General features: G+C 37.1%; 1 protein-coding gene across 5 annotated transcripts in view; it reads left to right on the top strand.

Moving 5' to 3' along the window:
* The window catches only part of slc12a2.S (solute carrier family 12 member 2 S homeolog), a 59,157-nt gene that overhangs the window by 12,541 nt on the left and 32,177 nt on the right, over positions 1 to 14,439 (top strand). For all 5 annotated transcript variants that reach the window (XM_018244271.2, XM_041580415.1, XM_041580413.1 and 2 more), the window contains exons 3-7: positions 7,939 to 8,055; positions 9,110 to 9,185; positions 10,781 to 10,876; positions 12,200 to 12,339; positions 14,084 to 14,194. In XM_018244271.2, the coding sequence (XP_018099760.1) occupies positions 7,939 to 8,055; positions 9,110 to 9,185; positions 10,781 to 10,876; positions 12,200 to 12,339; positions 14,084 to 14,194 (540 nt within the window). The remainder of the gene's footprint in view (positions 1 to 7,938; positions 8,056 to 9,109; positions 9,186 to 10,780; positions 10,877 to 12,199; positions 12,340 to 14,083; positions 14,195 to 14,439) is intronic.

Genomic DNA, 14,439 nt, shown 5'->3' with positions numbered 1-14,439 from the left:
TGCTAATTTTTTAATACAATAAAACAAATATCCAGAATATTAAGAGGCAGATTTATTTAAATGTGAGATTAGAGTTTGCCACTCCTATGGCATTCCTATGGGATTTTTAGAAGTGTATTTATTAAACGGTGAACTCTATGGATAAATACACGTTTACAAATCTTATAGGAATGAATAGAAAGTGAGTTTTTCTGTGGCAAGCTCTAATCTTACATTTTGATAAACCTGCCCCTTAAGCTGGCAATGGACGCAAAGATCCGATCGTAGGAATCCTCGATTTGTACGATTTTCGGACCGTGTGTGGAGAGTCCCGTCATTTTTCGTCCCACGGAGATCGGTCGTTTGGTCGATCGGACAGGTTAAAAGATTTCTGTCGGCTGCCAATAATTTCTCTGCATGTATTGCCGAACGTACGATTTTCAGAGGGAGACTGTCACCAGCTTTTGTCGGACATAGCTTTCATACGATTGCTGTCAGGGGCAGAACATCGGCTGTTCTTTTCTACTTTATTTGATCGGAATGATTAGTGGCAGGTCGGGAGATGGGGAAGTCCGATCGTCCAAGAGTCTAAAGCTGGCCATAGACGCAAAGACTGATCGTACGAATCGAGGATTCGTACGATTTTCGAACCGTGTGTGGAGAGTCCCGACATTTTTCGTCCGGCGGAGATCGGTCGTTTGGTCGATCGGACAGGTTAGAAAATTTCTGTCGGCTGCCGATAATATCTCTGCGTGTATTGCCGATCGTACAATTTTCAGTGGGAGACTGTCACTAGCTTTGGTTGGACATAGATATCGTACGATTGCTGTCAGGGGCAGAACATTGCTGATCTGTTCTTTAACTAATCTGACTGGTAAGACTTTGATCTGAATGGTTAGTGGCGGGTCGGGAGATGGGAAAGTCCGATCGTACGATGATTCGTACGATCGGATCTTTGCATCTATGGCCAGCTTAATTGTAGTTAAATGACACCATACAAGAAATCTGTAGAGCACTTTGGCAGTCCTGTGAGCAATAACAAAATCAATTGGAGATTAGCATTTGGTACATTGGCCTCTGTTTGGAAAACCCTTTCATACAGAGTCTAACACTGCATGGTCTGTGTGTGTATTTAGAAAAAAAAATTATTACAGGTGGACAAAATACCAAATATGTGGGACAATTGATGACCACTATTCTCCCAGAATTTAAAATGCAACTAAAGGCTGTTGACATGTGCATTTGCTACTGCATATTTGCTTCCATGTTATCATAGAACACTGTATTTAAGGCTTAAAAACAAAACAATATGTTGCAGCACTTTATAAGGAATAAAAGAATAATACCTTTCTGCCTTACTCTCTTGTGTTGTTTGTTGTATCTCCGGGCACTTTGAAAAATAATTTGGGCAAATCTACTGCAGTCTCATTGACCTGCCATTCATTGCCTCTTCACTATGTGTGAACTGGCATAATTAGAAAGGACTCAGCCTAACCTTAGAATGATTTTAAGCCCCCCCCCCCCCCAAACCTTTAGGAAGGTGACCAGCTTTGCCAACACTGCACATGCATTTTATTTTGAGCTGCTCTGGGGAAAAAGTGGAATGCATGTGAAACCACTACAATGCCATTTTGATGAATGTTTACTCTGCATTTTTAAGCTGTTGTCATCATAAACATAGAACTTCCTGTTGACAACATTGGAAAACTTTCGTAAACATTTTCCTTAATGGATAAACTGAATTTATTTCAATAAAAACGCAAGCTATCCAGCAGCCCTATTAGGGTCCCACAACCTTTTAGCCGCTTTAATAAAAATAAATGCTGCCCTGAAAAGTCTAAAACGAGCTCTTTTTATTTTGGTATCTGTTGTGAACAAGAGTGTTGTTAAGAAGATGTTGGACACTAAGGCCAATGGTACATGTTAACTGGCAGAGCAATGCCCAGTATCGTTCTCTGCCTCCTGTTATTGACAAGAATGGTGACCGTCACAAGCACTCATTCCAATGACAGGAGGCTCAGGAGAGTTGTAGAAGCCTTATAACCTTTATCTTAAAGCAGGGATCCCCAACCAAGGGTTTGGAGAGCAATATGTTGCTCGCCAACCCCTTGGATGTTGCTCTCATTGGCCTCAAAGCAGGTGCTTATTTTTGAATTCCTGGCTTGGAAGCAAGTTTTAATTTCATAGAAAGTAAGTATTGGCCAAGGAGAGCTCGTGTAGGCTGTTAGTCCACATAAAGGCTACCAAATAGCCAATCACAGCACGGACGGAACTTTTTTCATGCTTGTATTGCTCCTCAACTCTTTTTTTACATTTGAATGTGGCTCTTGGATAAAAATCTTTGGGACCCCCTGTCTTAAGCAAAGTGATAAGTGACTAATTATATGTGCACTTCCCTCCACAAAAAGTGGTGTCAGTCCAATACACTGTGCATATATATAAAGTGGCCCATTTATCAAAGAATTTTTCTGAATATATTATGAAAAAAATTCAGACCAAATCCATACGGGTTTTTTCTAGTTTATCTACACTTTCCCAAAAATTTTGTTTGTGGGAAAAAAACCCAGAAAATTAGTGGAAAAAAATGAATAGATTTTCCACCCGAAAACTAAGATTTTTGCCTGAAAACCACAAAATCTTCTAAATATTGTACGAAACCCAGCGCAGATCAAAATATCTTTGGGACTACTCCCATTGACTTAAATGCAACTTCGGCAGGTCTGAGATGACGGATTTTCAGATCCTGACTTTTTCCATACTTGGGTATTATAAATACAGAAAAATTTGTGTCTTTTTTTCCACTATAAATTAGAATTTTATACTAAAAAACTTACACAAATTTTTGCATTCAGAGTTTAGTAAATACCTCCCTACAAGTCCAGTAGCTGGTTGTGATTACTAAGGCTGCAGGACCATGGGCAGGGATATAAAATATATTTAATAGATACAGTATGTGCTTTTTAAAAGATTTTATTATTGGTTATTGCTTGAGATGGGGTTAGCTGTCTTTTCAGTTTTCCTACCCCTCATACTACCTTCATGTAGCAGTATGAAATCCAGAAAACATATTTTATTGGGGATTTTTCAGTAGCTGCTTTATTAGTTTGGTCAGGGTTTGGTGTTATGATTTGTGGGTTGTCTCAATACTTGCAGGTTTGGGCCAAGAAGGTGAGCCCCAGGTGCTGGTTCAGGCAGGTGGAGGATCAAACTTCAATTGTCTGTTTTTTTAAAGGAGAAATCAACCTGTGGGGAGAAAAACCCGTACTCCCCACCCCAGGTAGCCCTCCCCCCGGGGAGATGCCCCATACTCCATACTAACTCCTAGGCGCAGATTCTTTCCGGGAAGTTCCACGCGTCCATCTTCCACATCCTCTGTAAGCTGAGAGATCGGTATTTCTGCACATGCGCAGTTGGAGTAGTTTGCATGTGCAGCGTCTGCATCTGACAGTCGTGTTGCGTCTGATCAATGCTGCGACACCATGCAACAGTTCTATGTCTTACCTTATTTTTGTCGCAGCGCGTCGGATCGCGACAAAATCGTTCATGGAGTCCTACCCTAAGAAGTAATTGGAAAAAGTCGTTATTTATGGTGATCTATCGGTAAACAACTAGTTGTTTGAAGATGAACAACCCCTTTAAAGGAATGACAATATAATTTAGTGTTGCCCTGCACTAGTGTGTTTGCTTCAGAAACACAACTATAGTTTATATATACAAGCTTCTATGTAGCCATGGAGGCAGCCATTCAAGCACAGGATACACAATGGATAACAGATTGTTCTAAAGAATTGTACACAGCAGAGCTTATCTGTTATGTACTGTGTATCATATGCCTTTTCTTTTTTCTCAGCTTTGAATGGCTGCCCCCATGGCTACACAGCAGCTTGTTTATATAAACTATTGTAGAGTTTCTGATGCAAACACGTCCATTTTACCAGTGCAGCACAACAGTACATTATATTTGTATTATATTTGGTATTATTGTTCCTTTAAGAAGCAAGCAAGTTTTTCATCTTTGGAGAATGAGGCATCAGTAATAAATGCACCTGCTTTTTTATGTGTAACACATTTATAATAAAAAATAACTTACCATGGATTGAGCAAACATATCCTGTAAAGTATTAGCAGTCTGGTTTTAATGCTCTCATTTTTGTTTATAATTTTAAGCCTGGAATCCAATGTGACACAATGTATTTGTCTAATAATGTATCTGTAAACAGCTAGGATCTGGTTATTGCATTCTTTAAAGAATGAGCGAAGAATATGATATGTCAGGTGTACAAAGCTGAATCCGCGTCTTTTTCCTGTGATCAGCAGTTGTGACTGGTTACATTGTAAGTCACAAGGGGCCTGCCATTGGTTTTTGTTTGTAACACTGGTGAACTAAGCTTTGCATTAATGCCGAGGATATTAATAGAGCTTTGTTAACAAGTAGCTGATCAAATTCCTGTAAAACAATACTTTGTTTTGAAAGCTTAGCCTGGTGCTGAGAGTCCTGTAAAGCATTTGGAGCAGTCCACGATGGCACAAAAAGCAATTGCAAGAATTTTCTGACATCATTTATACAGAATGGCTATTTCTGTTTCTTAAACTATTTATTTGTGTGACATAATTGGAAGCATCCCATGAATTCTACTGACTTTCATTGTCTCTTTTTATGTCTCTTTTCATGATACCAAAATTATTATTATTACGTATTATTATATTGGACATAGGTATTATTTGTGTGACATAATTGGAAGCATCCCATGAATTCTACTGACTTTCATTGTCTCTTTTTATGTCTCTTTTCATGATACCAAAATTATTATTTCGTATTATTATATTGGACATAGGTATATTTATATTTGTAATCTAAAAAACTGTAAACAAAGTTTATATATATATATATATGTGTGTGTGTGTGTGTACAAACTTTTTACTTTGTTAGTTCCCAACTCATCAGTCATTTTTTGTTAGTGACCTGGTTGCACTTAATGTAAAATGTATGTGTGTTTTTATGATGATGCTACATCTTGTTCACCATAAACTGCTCGTGTGTTTATCGCTGCTTATTATGCACTGGTCCCTTGTGGGAAACAGTAATGGCTGACATCCAAATCATATACCCTCCGGCCAATAGGAAGCTTTAGTATTTTCATTGCATGACATTGCAGTTTCCTAATTGATGACCCCTGCATCCGGCATCCTTTTATATAACTTTATCAGCACATACAAGAGTATTACTAAAACAAAGAGGTCCTAGCAAAAATCCAAATGTACAGAATGTTTGCTTAAGTAGATTAGTGCAGCTCTAGGTGCATCATTTTTATAGGTTTTACTTTGCCCTGTGTCCAAATGTAAAATAAAAGTAGCAGTAATAATGTATGTGCCAGTCAGGTGAATTGCTGAACCTTCCATGCTTCTTTCTTTGGTGTTTTTACTACTACACTGTTTTACTTTTCTATTTGTTCCCTTTTTTTTATGGTCAAAATTCTCAAATTCACTGCACATGCTCTGTGCTGCTGTCACTTACTGAGATTAGGGACAGACCCAAAATACACACATTAGGGGCCATATTTATTATGCTGTGTAATAATACCCCACACATCGGCAGACTTCGCCATGTAAAAAAACTGCGTAAAATTAGCTTAGCTTCTCAACAGCTGCTCAGAGCTCACTGAGCATAGTTACATAGTTAAATCGGGTTGAAAAAAGACAAAGTCCATCAAGTTCAACCCCTCCAAATGAAAACCCAGCATCCATACACACACCCCTCCCTACTAAGCATGACCCCATGTGACAAGTTTGAAGTCCTGGATCATTGCTGCTATTGAGAAGCTGAAACTTAAGACTGGTATAATAAGTTCAGTATATAAAATATGGTATTTTAGCCATATTAATTTTTAGGGTTTATTTCTCCTTAAAATTAATTGATGTAATTGATGTAGTTAACAGAACTTCCAAAGGTGTCAGGACTGTATTAACCAGACCCACATAATAAAACTGGGTATGTGTTTACTTACTTTGAGCTTCCCCTTTGTAAATAGCAAATAGACACACACGCTGACTCACACACCCACACGCTGACTCTCACACACACACAAACGCTGACTCTCTCACACACACACACACACAAACGCTGACTCTCTCACACACACGCGCGCGCTGACACTTACACACACACACACACACACACGCTGACTCTCTCACACACACACACGCTGACTCTCTTACACACACACACACGCTGACTCTCACACACACGCTGACTCTCACACACACACCTTTTATACAACATATTAATACATACATACATTTTTGTATTATTTTGTTAATAGAGTATTTCACTGGCTAAATATCTGATAATTTGTATCCATTTTGACACATTAAATATACTTAAATATCACCTTTGTGAATGGTGTTTGTTGACCATAGAACTTACATAAATTATTTAAAGAGACTGAATTTTTTCCTCTAACTATAGAATTTAGTATTACAATAGCCTTTGAAATCATAAAGCCACTCTATACTGTCCTCTAATATATTTGTAAAGTGTAATCATGTCCCCTTGCAAGCACCTTGCAAGGGGACGCCGCGATGCATTTTCAATAGTCGCCCAAAGTTGCCTCAGTGAGGCAACTTCGGGCGAGTATAGAAAATGAATTGCCGCGTGCGCAGGCAACTTTTCATTGCAGCCTATGGGGAAATCACTGAGGCAGTTCGGGGAGATAGTCGCTCAAAAGTTGAGACGATTCTCCTTGTGTGGCCTTACCCTAAGAACTGGAGCCCAAAACTGCACTGCATACTCCAGGTGAGGCCTTACCAGGGACCTCTAAATAGGCATAATGATGTTTTCATTCCTTGTTAATGCCCTTTTTTATGCAAGACAGAAATTTATTTGCTTTAGTGGCCACACTGCTTTGAACCTTTTCAATTTGACACCATATTTTTTTTTTTAATCTTGTATATTTTTCTTCTTATATGTGATGTGTGTTGGTGACAAAATGTGAGTGTTGTTAGTAAAATACTATTTCTGATTTAACTACATGTAATATATGTTTCTTCATCCTGTAAGTTGCCTAGAAATGTTTATGAAGTTCTTAGTGATACAATTAATTGTATTTGAGTGGCTTCTCCTAGTATTGTCTATCTTCCATCCCCCACCTAAAGCTCTCACACATTTTCCAAAAAGTAGTGGGAACTATTTGAATCGTCCTTGGAAATATTTATCCGGACTGTTATTAGATCAGAGTTTAAGCTATGGACAAACATACCCTTATCTGCCGCGGTTTTTAAAAAAGCAGACCACTGCGTAAATATGCTAATGGAAGTGCCATAGCCTAAACTTGAAACCGCTAATCATATTTACGCAACGGTTGACTTTTTTAAAAACCCCGGCACGAACCACGTATGTGTGTCCATAGTCTTACATAGTCTTTTTGTCATTTCATCCATAGATACAGAAATCAACAACAACAAAAAACAGATCTGGAGTCCAGCTGAAACATTTTCATTCTTTGCAATAACTGAGAAGACGTGATCTAAAACCTAAAATAATAGCTTAAAGTTGCTTAACATTCAAGATGTCTTTCATTTTATCTTTACTATTGGCAATCGTGTCCTGTTTCACTGAATGCAGCAGTACATTGTAAATTGTTTGTATTTTGACACCAATTATTTGATCAAATAGTTTGATATTGTGTGATTTGGACAAATTGTTTTGTCCAATTTGTTAAGATTGAGAAGAAATTAGTAGGAGCTACAGCTTCTATCGTTTATTGCCCAGTGACATACATGTCCAGATGGTCAGACACTATGGTTGGAAACTGGGCATGACCAAACTCACAAACCCCAGTCCCCTTCGTTTACAGTCAAACTATTAAATAAAATTTCTTAAACCACATTTTCTTGGTTACACATTTTAAATCCACATTAGTATTGATCAAAATAACTTTCTGGTTCTGTATTTTTTTTTAGGAACCTTTTGAAGATGGCTTTGCAAATGGTGAAGACGGTACTCCAACAGGCGATGCAGTTACTAATGTTGCAGATAGTAAAGGTGTAGTCAAGTTTGGTTGGATTAAAGGTGTTTTGGTGAGTACTTTTGCCATTTGATTCTATTCCGTTTTTTTCCATTTTACTTTTTAAATATTTGCTCTTTACGTTATTGTGCACAAGAAAAGGTTCTAGTTACGGCTAAAGTCATTTGTTTTTCTGCAGTTCTGTGCTTCCCTATTTTAGCCTAAATTGACTTCCTTTTTTTGCAAAATTGGCAAAAACTCTTAGATAAATGTACAAAAAAATATGATAAAAGTCCATAATTTGGATCACCATTCTGTATGTCTACTAAAGTCATTAAAAGAGAACTAAACCTCAAAAATGAATTCAATTTTATGTATTGAACTATGTGCACCAGCCTAAAGGTTAAGCAGCCCTGTAACATTATATAATGTCAGTGACACTGCACATTCTCTTATGCTCTACTGAAACTGATGAGAAGCTTAGTTTAGGGATCGTTAACCATCGATAACCATCAAGCAGAAAAGGAACACTAGTCTGTTGAATAAACATAGTCATTTGATTCACTAAGGGGGTGCAAGACATAATGAAGTATCTGTGACAAGCAGAATAGATAATTTTTCTTTACTAGAAGTTCCTACACTTCAGTAATGATATACTTTTTAAAAAAAATGTAAGTAATTATATTACTTCGTACTTTTTACTATATTTTGGAAATAGTAACCTAGCCATTCCTTACATTAGTTAATTCATGATGCAGTACTTTAATCTGTGTGGCACCTTGGCATTTTTTTTCTTGCTGTTGCTATGACAGAAATTCTGTCTGTTCTCTAGAGTAATCTGGGTGTGAGAGAAGTAGTGAAATCACAATCGCTTGATATAGAGCAAAATTTTACTGAGCTTGTACTAGGTGATTTATTTAATATGGCAGGCAATGAATAAACTAGCCATTGGCAGTTCTCTTTAAAAGTTAAAAAAAAGTTTGTGTGTGTGTTTTCCTGTGTGATGCACAAAGCTACACACTTCCTAATAAAAACTAGTTGTTGTTTTAAGGACAGTGGTGGGTTTGAGTATTCCATAGTATTGTTCTTCATATGCTCTTCCTTATTTCCCCACTTTTATTCTACAGGTCCGATGTATGCTAAATATATGGGGTGTGATGCTCTTCATCAGGATGTCCTGGATTGTGGGCCAGGCTGGCATTGGTAGGTTTGTTCATTCACATTCTTTTAATAATTTGTACATTCAGTATTCATATGGTACAGTACAGATGGAACATTTAATACAAATTTAAGATAAGACTTACATGAATGCAATATGAAGCAGAAGGTAGAAAACTGTAGAACAAATGGCTGGCTCTTATAATGACCTACTTATGCTTTTCGAGACCAGCTGTAGTTATGTGAAAGCAATTTTTGCCATGTTTCCACAGAGGACACACTGATGGTTTTCTTTTAGAAAAGTAATGTTTGATTGCAGTATACTTTAAATCTCCACAGCCAGCCCACGGGTACACATAAAGTTATGTGTTTACAATAATGAGCCAGAGAATAGTTTAGATCAAATTTATAAATGCTGCATAAAAGATAAAATAAGTGACAGTGGAATAAAGCAATCCTGATAGCAATAGAAAACATACACATGTACCATTTGCCACTTAACCTTTCCAGCTATCATGATTAAACACAGCGATTTACCAGGAACAGAATGACTGTAATATAAATTTCATATAGAATGAGTGTAGGAATAACGGAAAAAAAACCCCATAAAAACACAGGAAACCAGTGTAATACTAAAAATAGCACTGCCAAAGGCAAATACAGTGTGTGCAGCATTGTGAACTTTTCCCCATTTAAAACTGAAAAGCAAGGTCTGTACTAGTTGTAAGGTTGCTGTCAGGAATTTCTACAATTCCTGCCAAAAGGATCGTTGTTCATGAACTGAAGGAAGTATATATTAGAATATAATGTAAATCATACAATTTATTCCTATGAGGCAGTGACAAATATGTGTCCATCCAATTGGAGAGAGGCCCTAGTTTGTCATATTCTTTTCAGCAGTCCTGATCCATGCCTGACATATTTACATGCTGCACATTGCTACAGCTGCATTATTAAACATAACCCGACTTGGAATGATTGTTGTTGGGCACTACTTAGTGCTCCATTACCTGCACCACTGCTCACAGTAAATGAGGACAGTTATATAATAATTTTTAACCATATTGAGATGTTAAAACGAACTATGGAAACGGGTGCTAATCAGTTGTAAAAAGCTGGATATTGTGGCGTTAACAGGAGTAATATTCCTGTTATGGCTGCAGTGATTGCTCTGTTGCTGTGAAGTGAATATAAATGGGAGCACTACCAATACAGTCACGCCGTATAGGAAGATGGATTGATTATATCTGCTAGGCATAGGAGAACATTTTAATTCGCTATGGGGCAAATCACGGTTTATGGTGAGAAGGGCAAACATTTCCTGGGATTAATGTCTTCTTTATAGATTCAGGCAAAGTTTGCCTCAAAGAAAATATATACCACTTTTTTTAAATGAGCTTATTCAGTTGTGTTTATGTAAAAAAGGTGCATAAACACTTTTTGAACTTTAAGACATTTTTTTAATACACAAACGTACCTGATTTCACAAATGGAGAGGACACACACTGTAATAAAGTAACCCGTAGTAACGGGTTACTTTATTCACAAGTCAGAATTTACTGTTAATGTATCTGTTAAACCTCTGTAATTACTACTAAGTAATTAAATTAGGTTAAATGTTTTTCTGGTTCATTTAACAGGGTTGACTATTGTAGTCATAGCAATGGCTACTGTGGTGACCACTATCACAGGACTGTCTACATCAGCCATTGCCACCAATGGATTTGTGAGAGGAGGTAAATATATTTGGGGAAATGTCTATTGAAGTATTTTTCACAGAAGTCATGAGAAAAGTGACACAGTAGCCCTGGCCACCTGCATTATCTTTTCCTTTATGGTCGTAAACCGGGCGATTAAAGGGAGTGGGTGTTGAACATTTTTGTGTTTTTACGCTGCTGTTTATTGGCAATTAACACCATTATCTTCTCATAAGCTGCTTGAACTGCTAGAGGTATTTTATTACCTTATCGGCTTTGTTTGTTTGACTTGCATAATAAGACTTATTGAATGCAAACTCTTGAGCCCTATAAAATTACATCATGCTTAGTATTGGTTTTACTGCTGCAGTTTAAGGATTTTTATAGCCGCTTCTGCTAGGATAACTGAGCATATTTTACGTTTCTCTGTAGTTATCACAGGGTCTTCTAATTTGGGGCATCTTTGTTCTTAAGATGCAATATTTGGGTGTGATTGGATAGGTGTATTCCATTCAGGAAGAATGCATGCAATCTGTGCTGGATTGTGTAAGAGAATTATTTTTTTCTGATTCACATGGATGCAATGCAACATTTTAGGATCGGTCAATCAATGTATAATGCTGTTTTATGAAATCCCATTATTTCATTAAAATAGACCAGTTTTTTGTCATTTATATCTGTTTTATTTATATTTGTTTATACATTTTAGTCTGGAAATATTGACCAGCATGAGGACATAAAGTAACATTTTAACCATTGTGTTATAGGATGTTATTAATATATTACATCCTAAAAGGTTCCAGGTAAAAATCTTTTTCCAATTTCGCTCTCAGCCCTTTTACAGAGTGCCAACGTGCCAGACCTCCCTCATACATTATATATTTGGATCTCAAAAATAGCTCTCTTCAGCATCACCTAAACCTTTCTTCATTTTCAAAAGCACTTAGCTCAACATAAGGATATAACATTACATTTTATTTATATTAATGTTGTCTAATAGGTATACTAAAGGCAGCAGTCACTGCATTATTCAAAATTCTATTTGCATCTAAGCAAATTAAATTCCAGTTTGCAAAACACTATTCATCTTTGTGTTGTCTTTCCAAAAAAAAACACGGATACCATTGTGGGGATATTCATAACCATCATCGTTACTGCTTATATCTGGCCTTGCATAGAAATAAATTAGCTGCCCACTTGACTACTCCTGACAGGCCTCCACACTATATACAACTGTGATTCAAATCTCTTATTTTTCCCCAGTAAATTGCACCAGTCGCTAAATTTTTTTTGATATGTAACAGAATTCTGTTAGTATTCTTTTGTCCATTCTACATTAACAACTTCTTTCTATTCAATCAGGGGGTGCATACTACTTGATATCTCGCAGTCTTGGTCCAGAATTTGGAGGTGCAATTGGACTGATATTTGCATTTGCAAATGCTGTAGCAGTGGCAATGTATGTTGTAGGTTTTGCAGAGACTGTTGTGGAAATACTTAAGGTAGGTGCAGCAATATGTTCTTCAGAAGCAATTTATTTTTAAGTTCAGTTTTTCTGTCTAAATATCACAGATACTGGAGTGGACCCTGCACCACAATTTAGAAGACTGCTTGTATGGTATGCTGGCCACAATAAATTATACCAACTCAAAAACTGAGAGAAATTAAGGACTCCATGCAGAGAAGTTTGATAGTAAATAGAAAATAAGGACTGCATGTGGTAGCGCCAGTTCTCTGAAATATATATATATATAGTTGACTATATATATGATTTGTATATTTTATGTTTTTAATCTTGCCCACACAATAGATTTTGAAAAGTATTTAAATTGTCATCAGCATGTACTGTGAGCCTGATTTAATAACATATTTTTATTCAAAACTCATTGCCTAAAGGTGGCCATACACTTTAAATCTGCTTGTTTGGCTAGGTCCACCAATGGCAGGGCAATATCGGGCTAATCCAATTGTTTGGCCCTAGTATCAACTAGCCAAAACTGTACTCGATCGCAGGAAAAATCAAACCTGCCTGATCAATATCTAGCCAAATTCTGGCCACATATCGGTCATGGAGGCCCTTCGGAACGTCCCATACACGGGCAGATAAGTTGCTGCATTGATCTAAATGACCGTGTATGGCCATCTTAAAGGGGTTGTTTATCTTTAAGTAAACTTTTAGAATGTTATAGAATGGGCAATTATAAGCAATATGTTGGTGCTATATAAATACATATTATTTATAATAAGCAACTTTTCAATTGGCCTTCATTTTTCTATTTTTTTTTTTTATAGTTTTTGCATTATTTCCCTCCTTCTTCTGACTCCTTCCAGCCTTCAAATGGAGTTCACTGACCCCATCTAAAACAAATGCTCTGAAAAGCTGCAAATGTTTTGTTATTGCTACTTTTTATTACTCATCTATCTGTTCACTCTCTACATCAGGGGTCCCCAACCTTTTTTACCCATAGGCCACATTTAAATGTAAAAAGAGTTGGGTTGCAAAACACATGCATGAAAAAAGTGCCAAATGAAGGCTTTGATTGTGTATTTGGTAGCGCCTATGTGGACTGGTAGTTAACAGGAGAGTCTGTTTTGCAGTACTCCTGGTTTTTATGCAACCAAAACTTGTCTGCAAGCCTGGAATTAAAAAATAAGCACCCGCTTTAAGGCCACTGGGAGCAACAGCCACAGGGTTGTTGAGCAACATGTTACTCAGGAGCCACTGGTTGGGGATCACTGCGCTACATCATACTAAAAGGAAAGGTAAAGGGCAAAAACTCCTTCAAAGAAAGAGGAAACCTGCCAGATGAAGATTCTGAACATTGCAAGCAGCTGATCTCGTGGCTTCCAGCTAGTGGGTTCTTGCCAGCGATAGGTCTAAATAGGATCTTCTTACAAACAACGTTAAGTATACTAAAACCAGTAATGAGTTGAATGGTATTTTAAAGGGTACTTCCCCTTTCATTTGTGCAGTTTGTTTCTTTTTCCTTTAGGCTTTCCATGGCACCTGCATATACCCTTAACCCCCCATCTACAGATATATATAAAAAAAACATAAACTTTGATAAACACAAGGCTTTCCTGCAGCTGTGGGAAATGTTTTTTGAATACTGGTTTAAACTTGACCTTTCACATGGTGACTGCTTGACAAAGAAACCAGGCATAATAAACAATGACTGTTTATCTCTAACAGGGTTGAGTTAAAGAACTGTTTGAATCTAACACCTTTGTTTTACTCTCACTTAGGAAAATGGTGCTCTTATGGTGGATCAATTTAATGACATACGAATTATTGGTGCAATCACAGTTGTGTTGTTGCTTGGAATCTCTGTTGCAGGAATGGAGTGGGAAGCAAAGGTAAGTTACACAGGGGTATTCGAAAAATATTGCAGCATCAAGCATGAACTAGTCAAAAATATAGGTAATGTTAGTCCAGACAGATAAAAGGTAAATGTGCCTAACCTGACTCACACTGCATAATTCGTTGCTTAGGATATTTCCTCAAGAATTGCAGACTATTGTTTATTTATTTAAACTGGTTCTTTGTTTTTATAAAAGCATTGCTGTTTAGGTTCATTCCTTACTGACATCAGCAAGATCTG

Source organism: Xenopus laevis, chromosome 1S (genome assembly GCF_017654675.1).
Source record: "Xenopus laevis strain J_2021 chromosome 1S, Xenopus_laevis_v10.1, whole genome shotgun sequence".
NCBI lineage: Eukaryota > Metazoa > Chordata > Amphibia > Anura > Pipidae > Xenopus > Xenopus laevis.
This window is presented reverse-complemented; position numbering and strand designations above follow the sequence as displayed.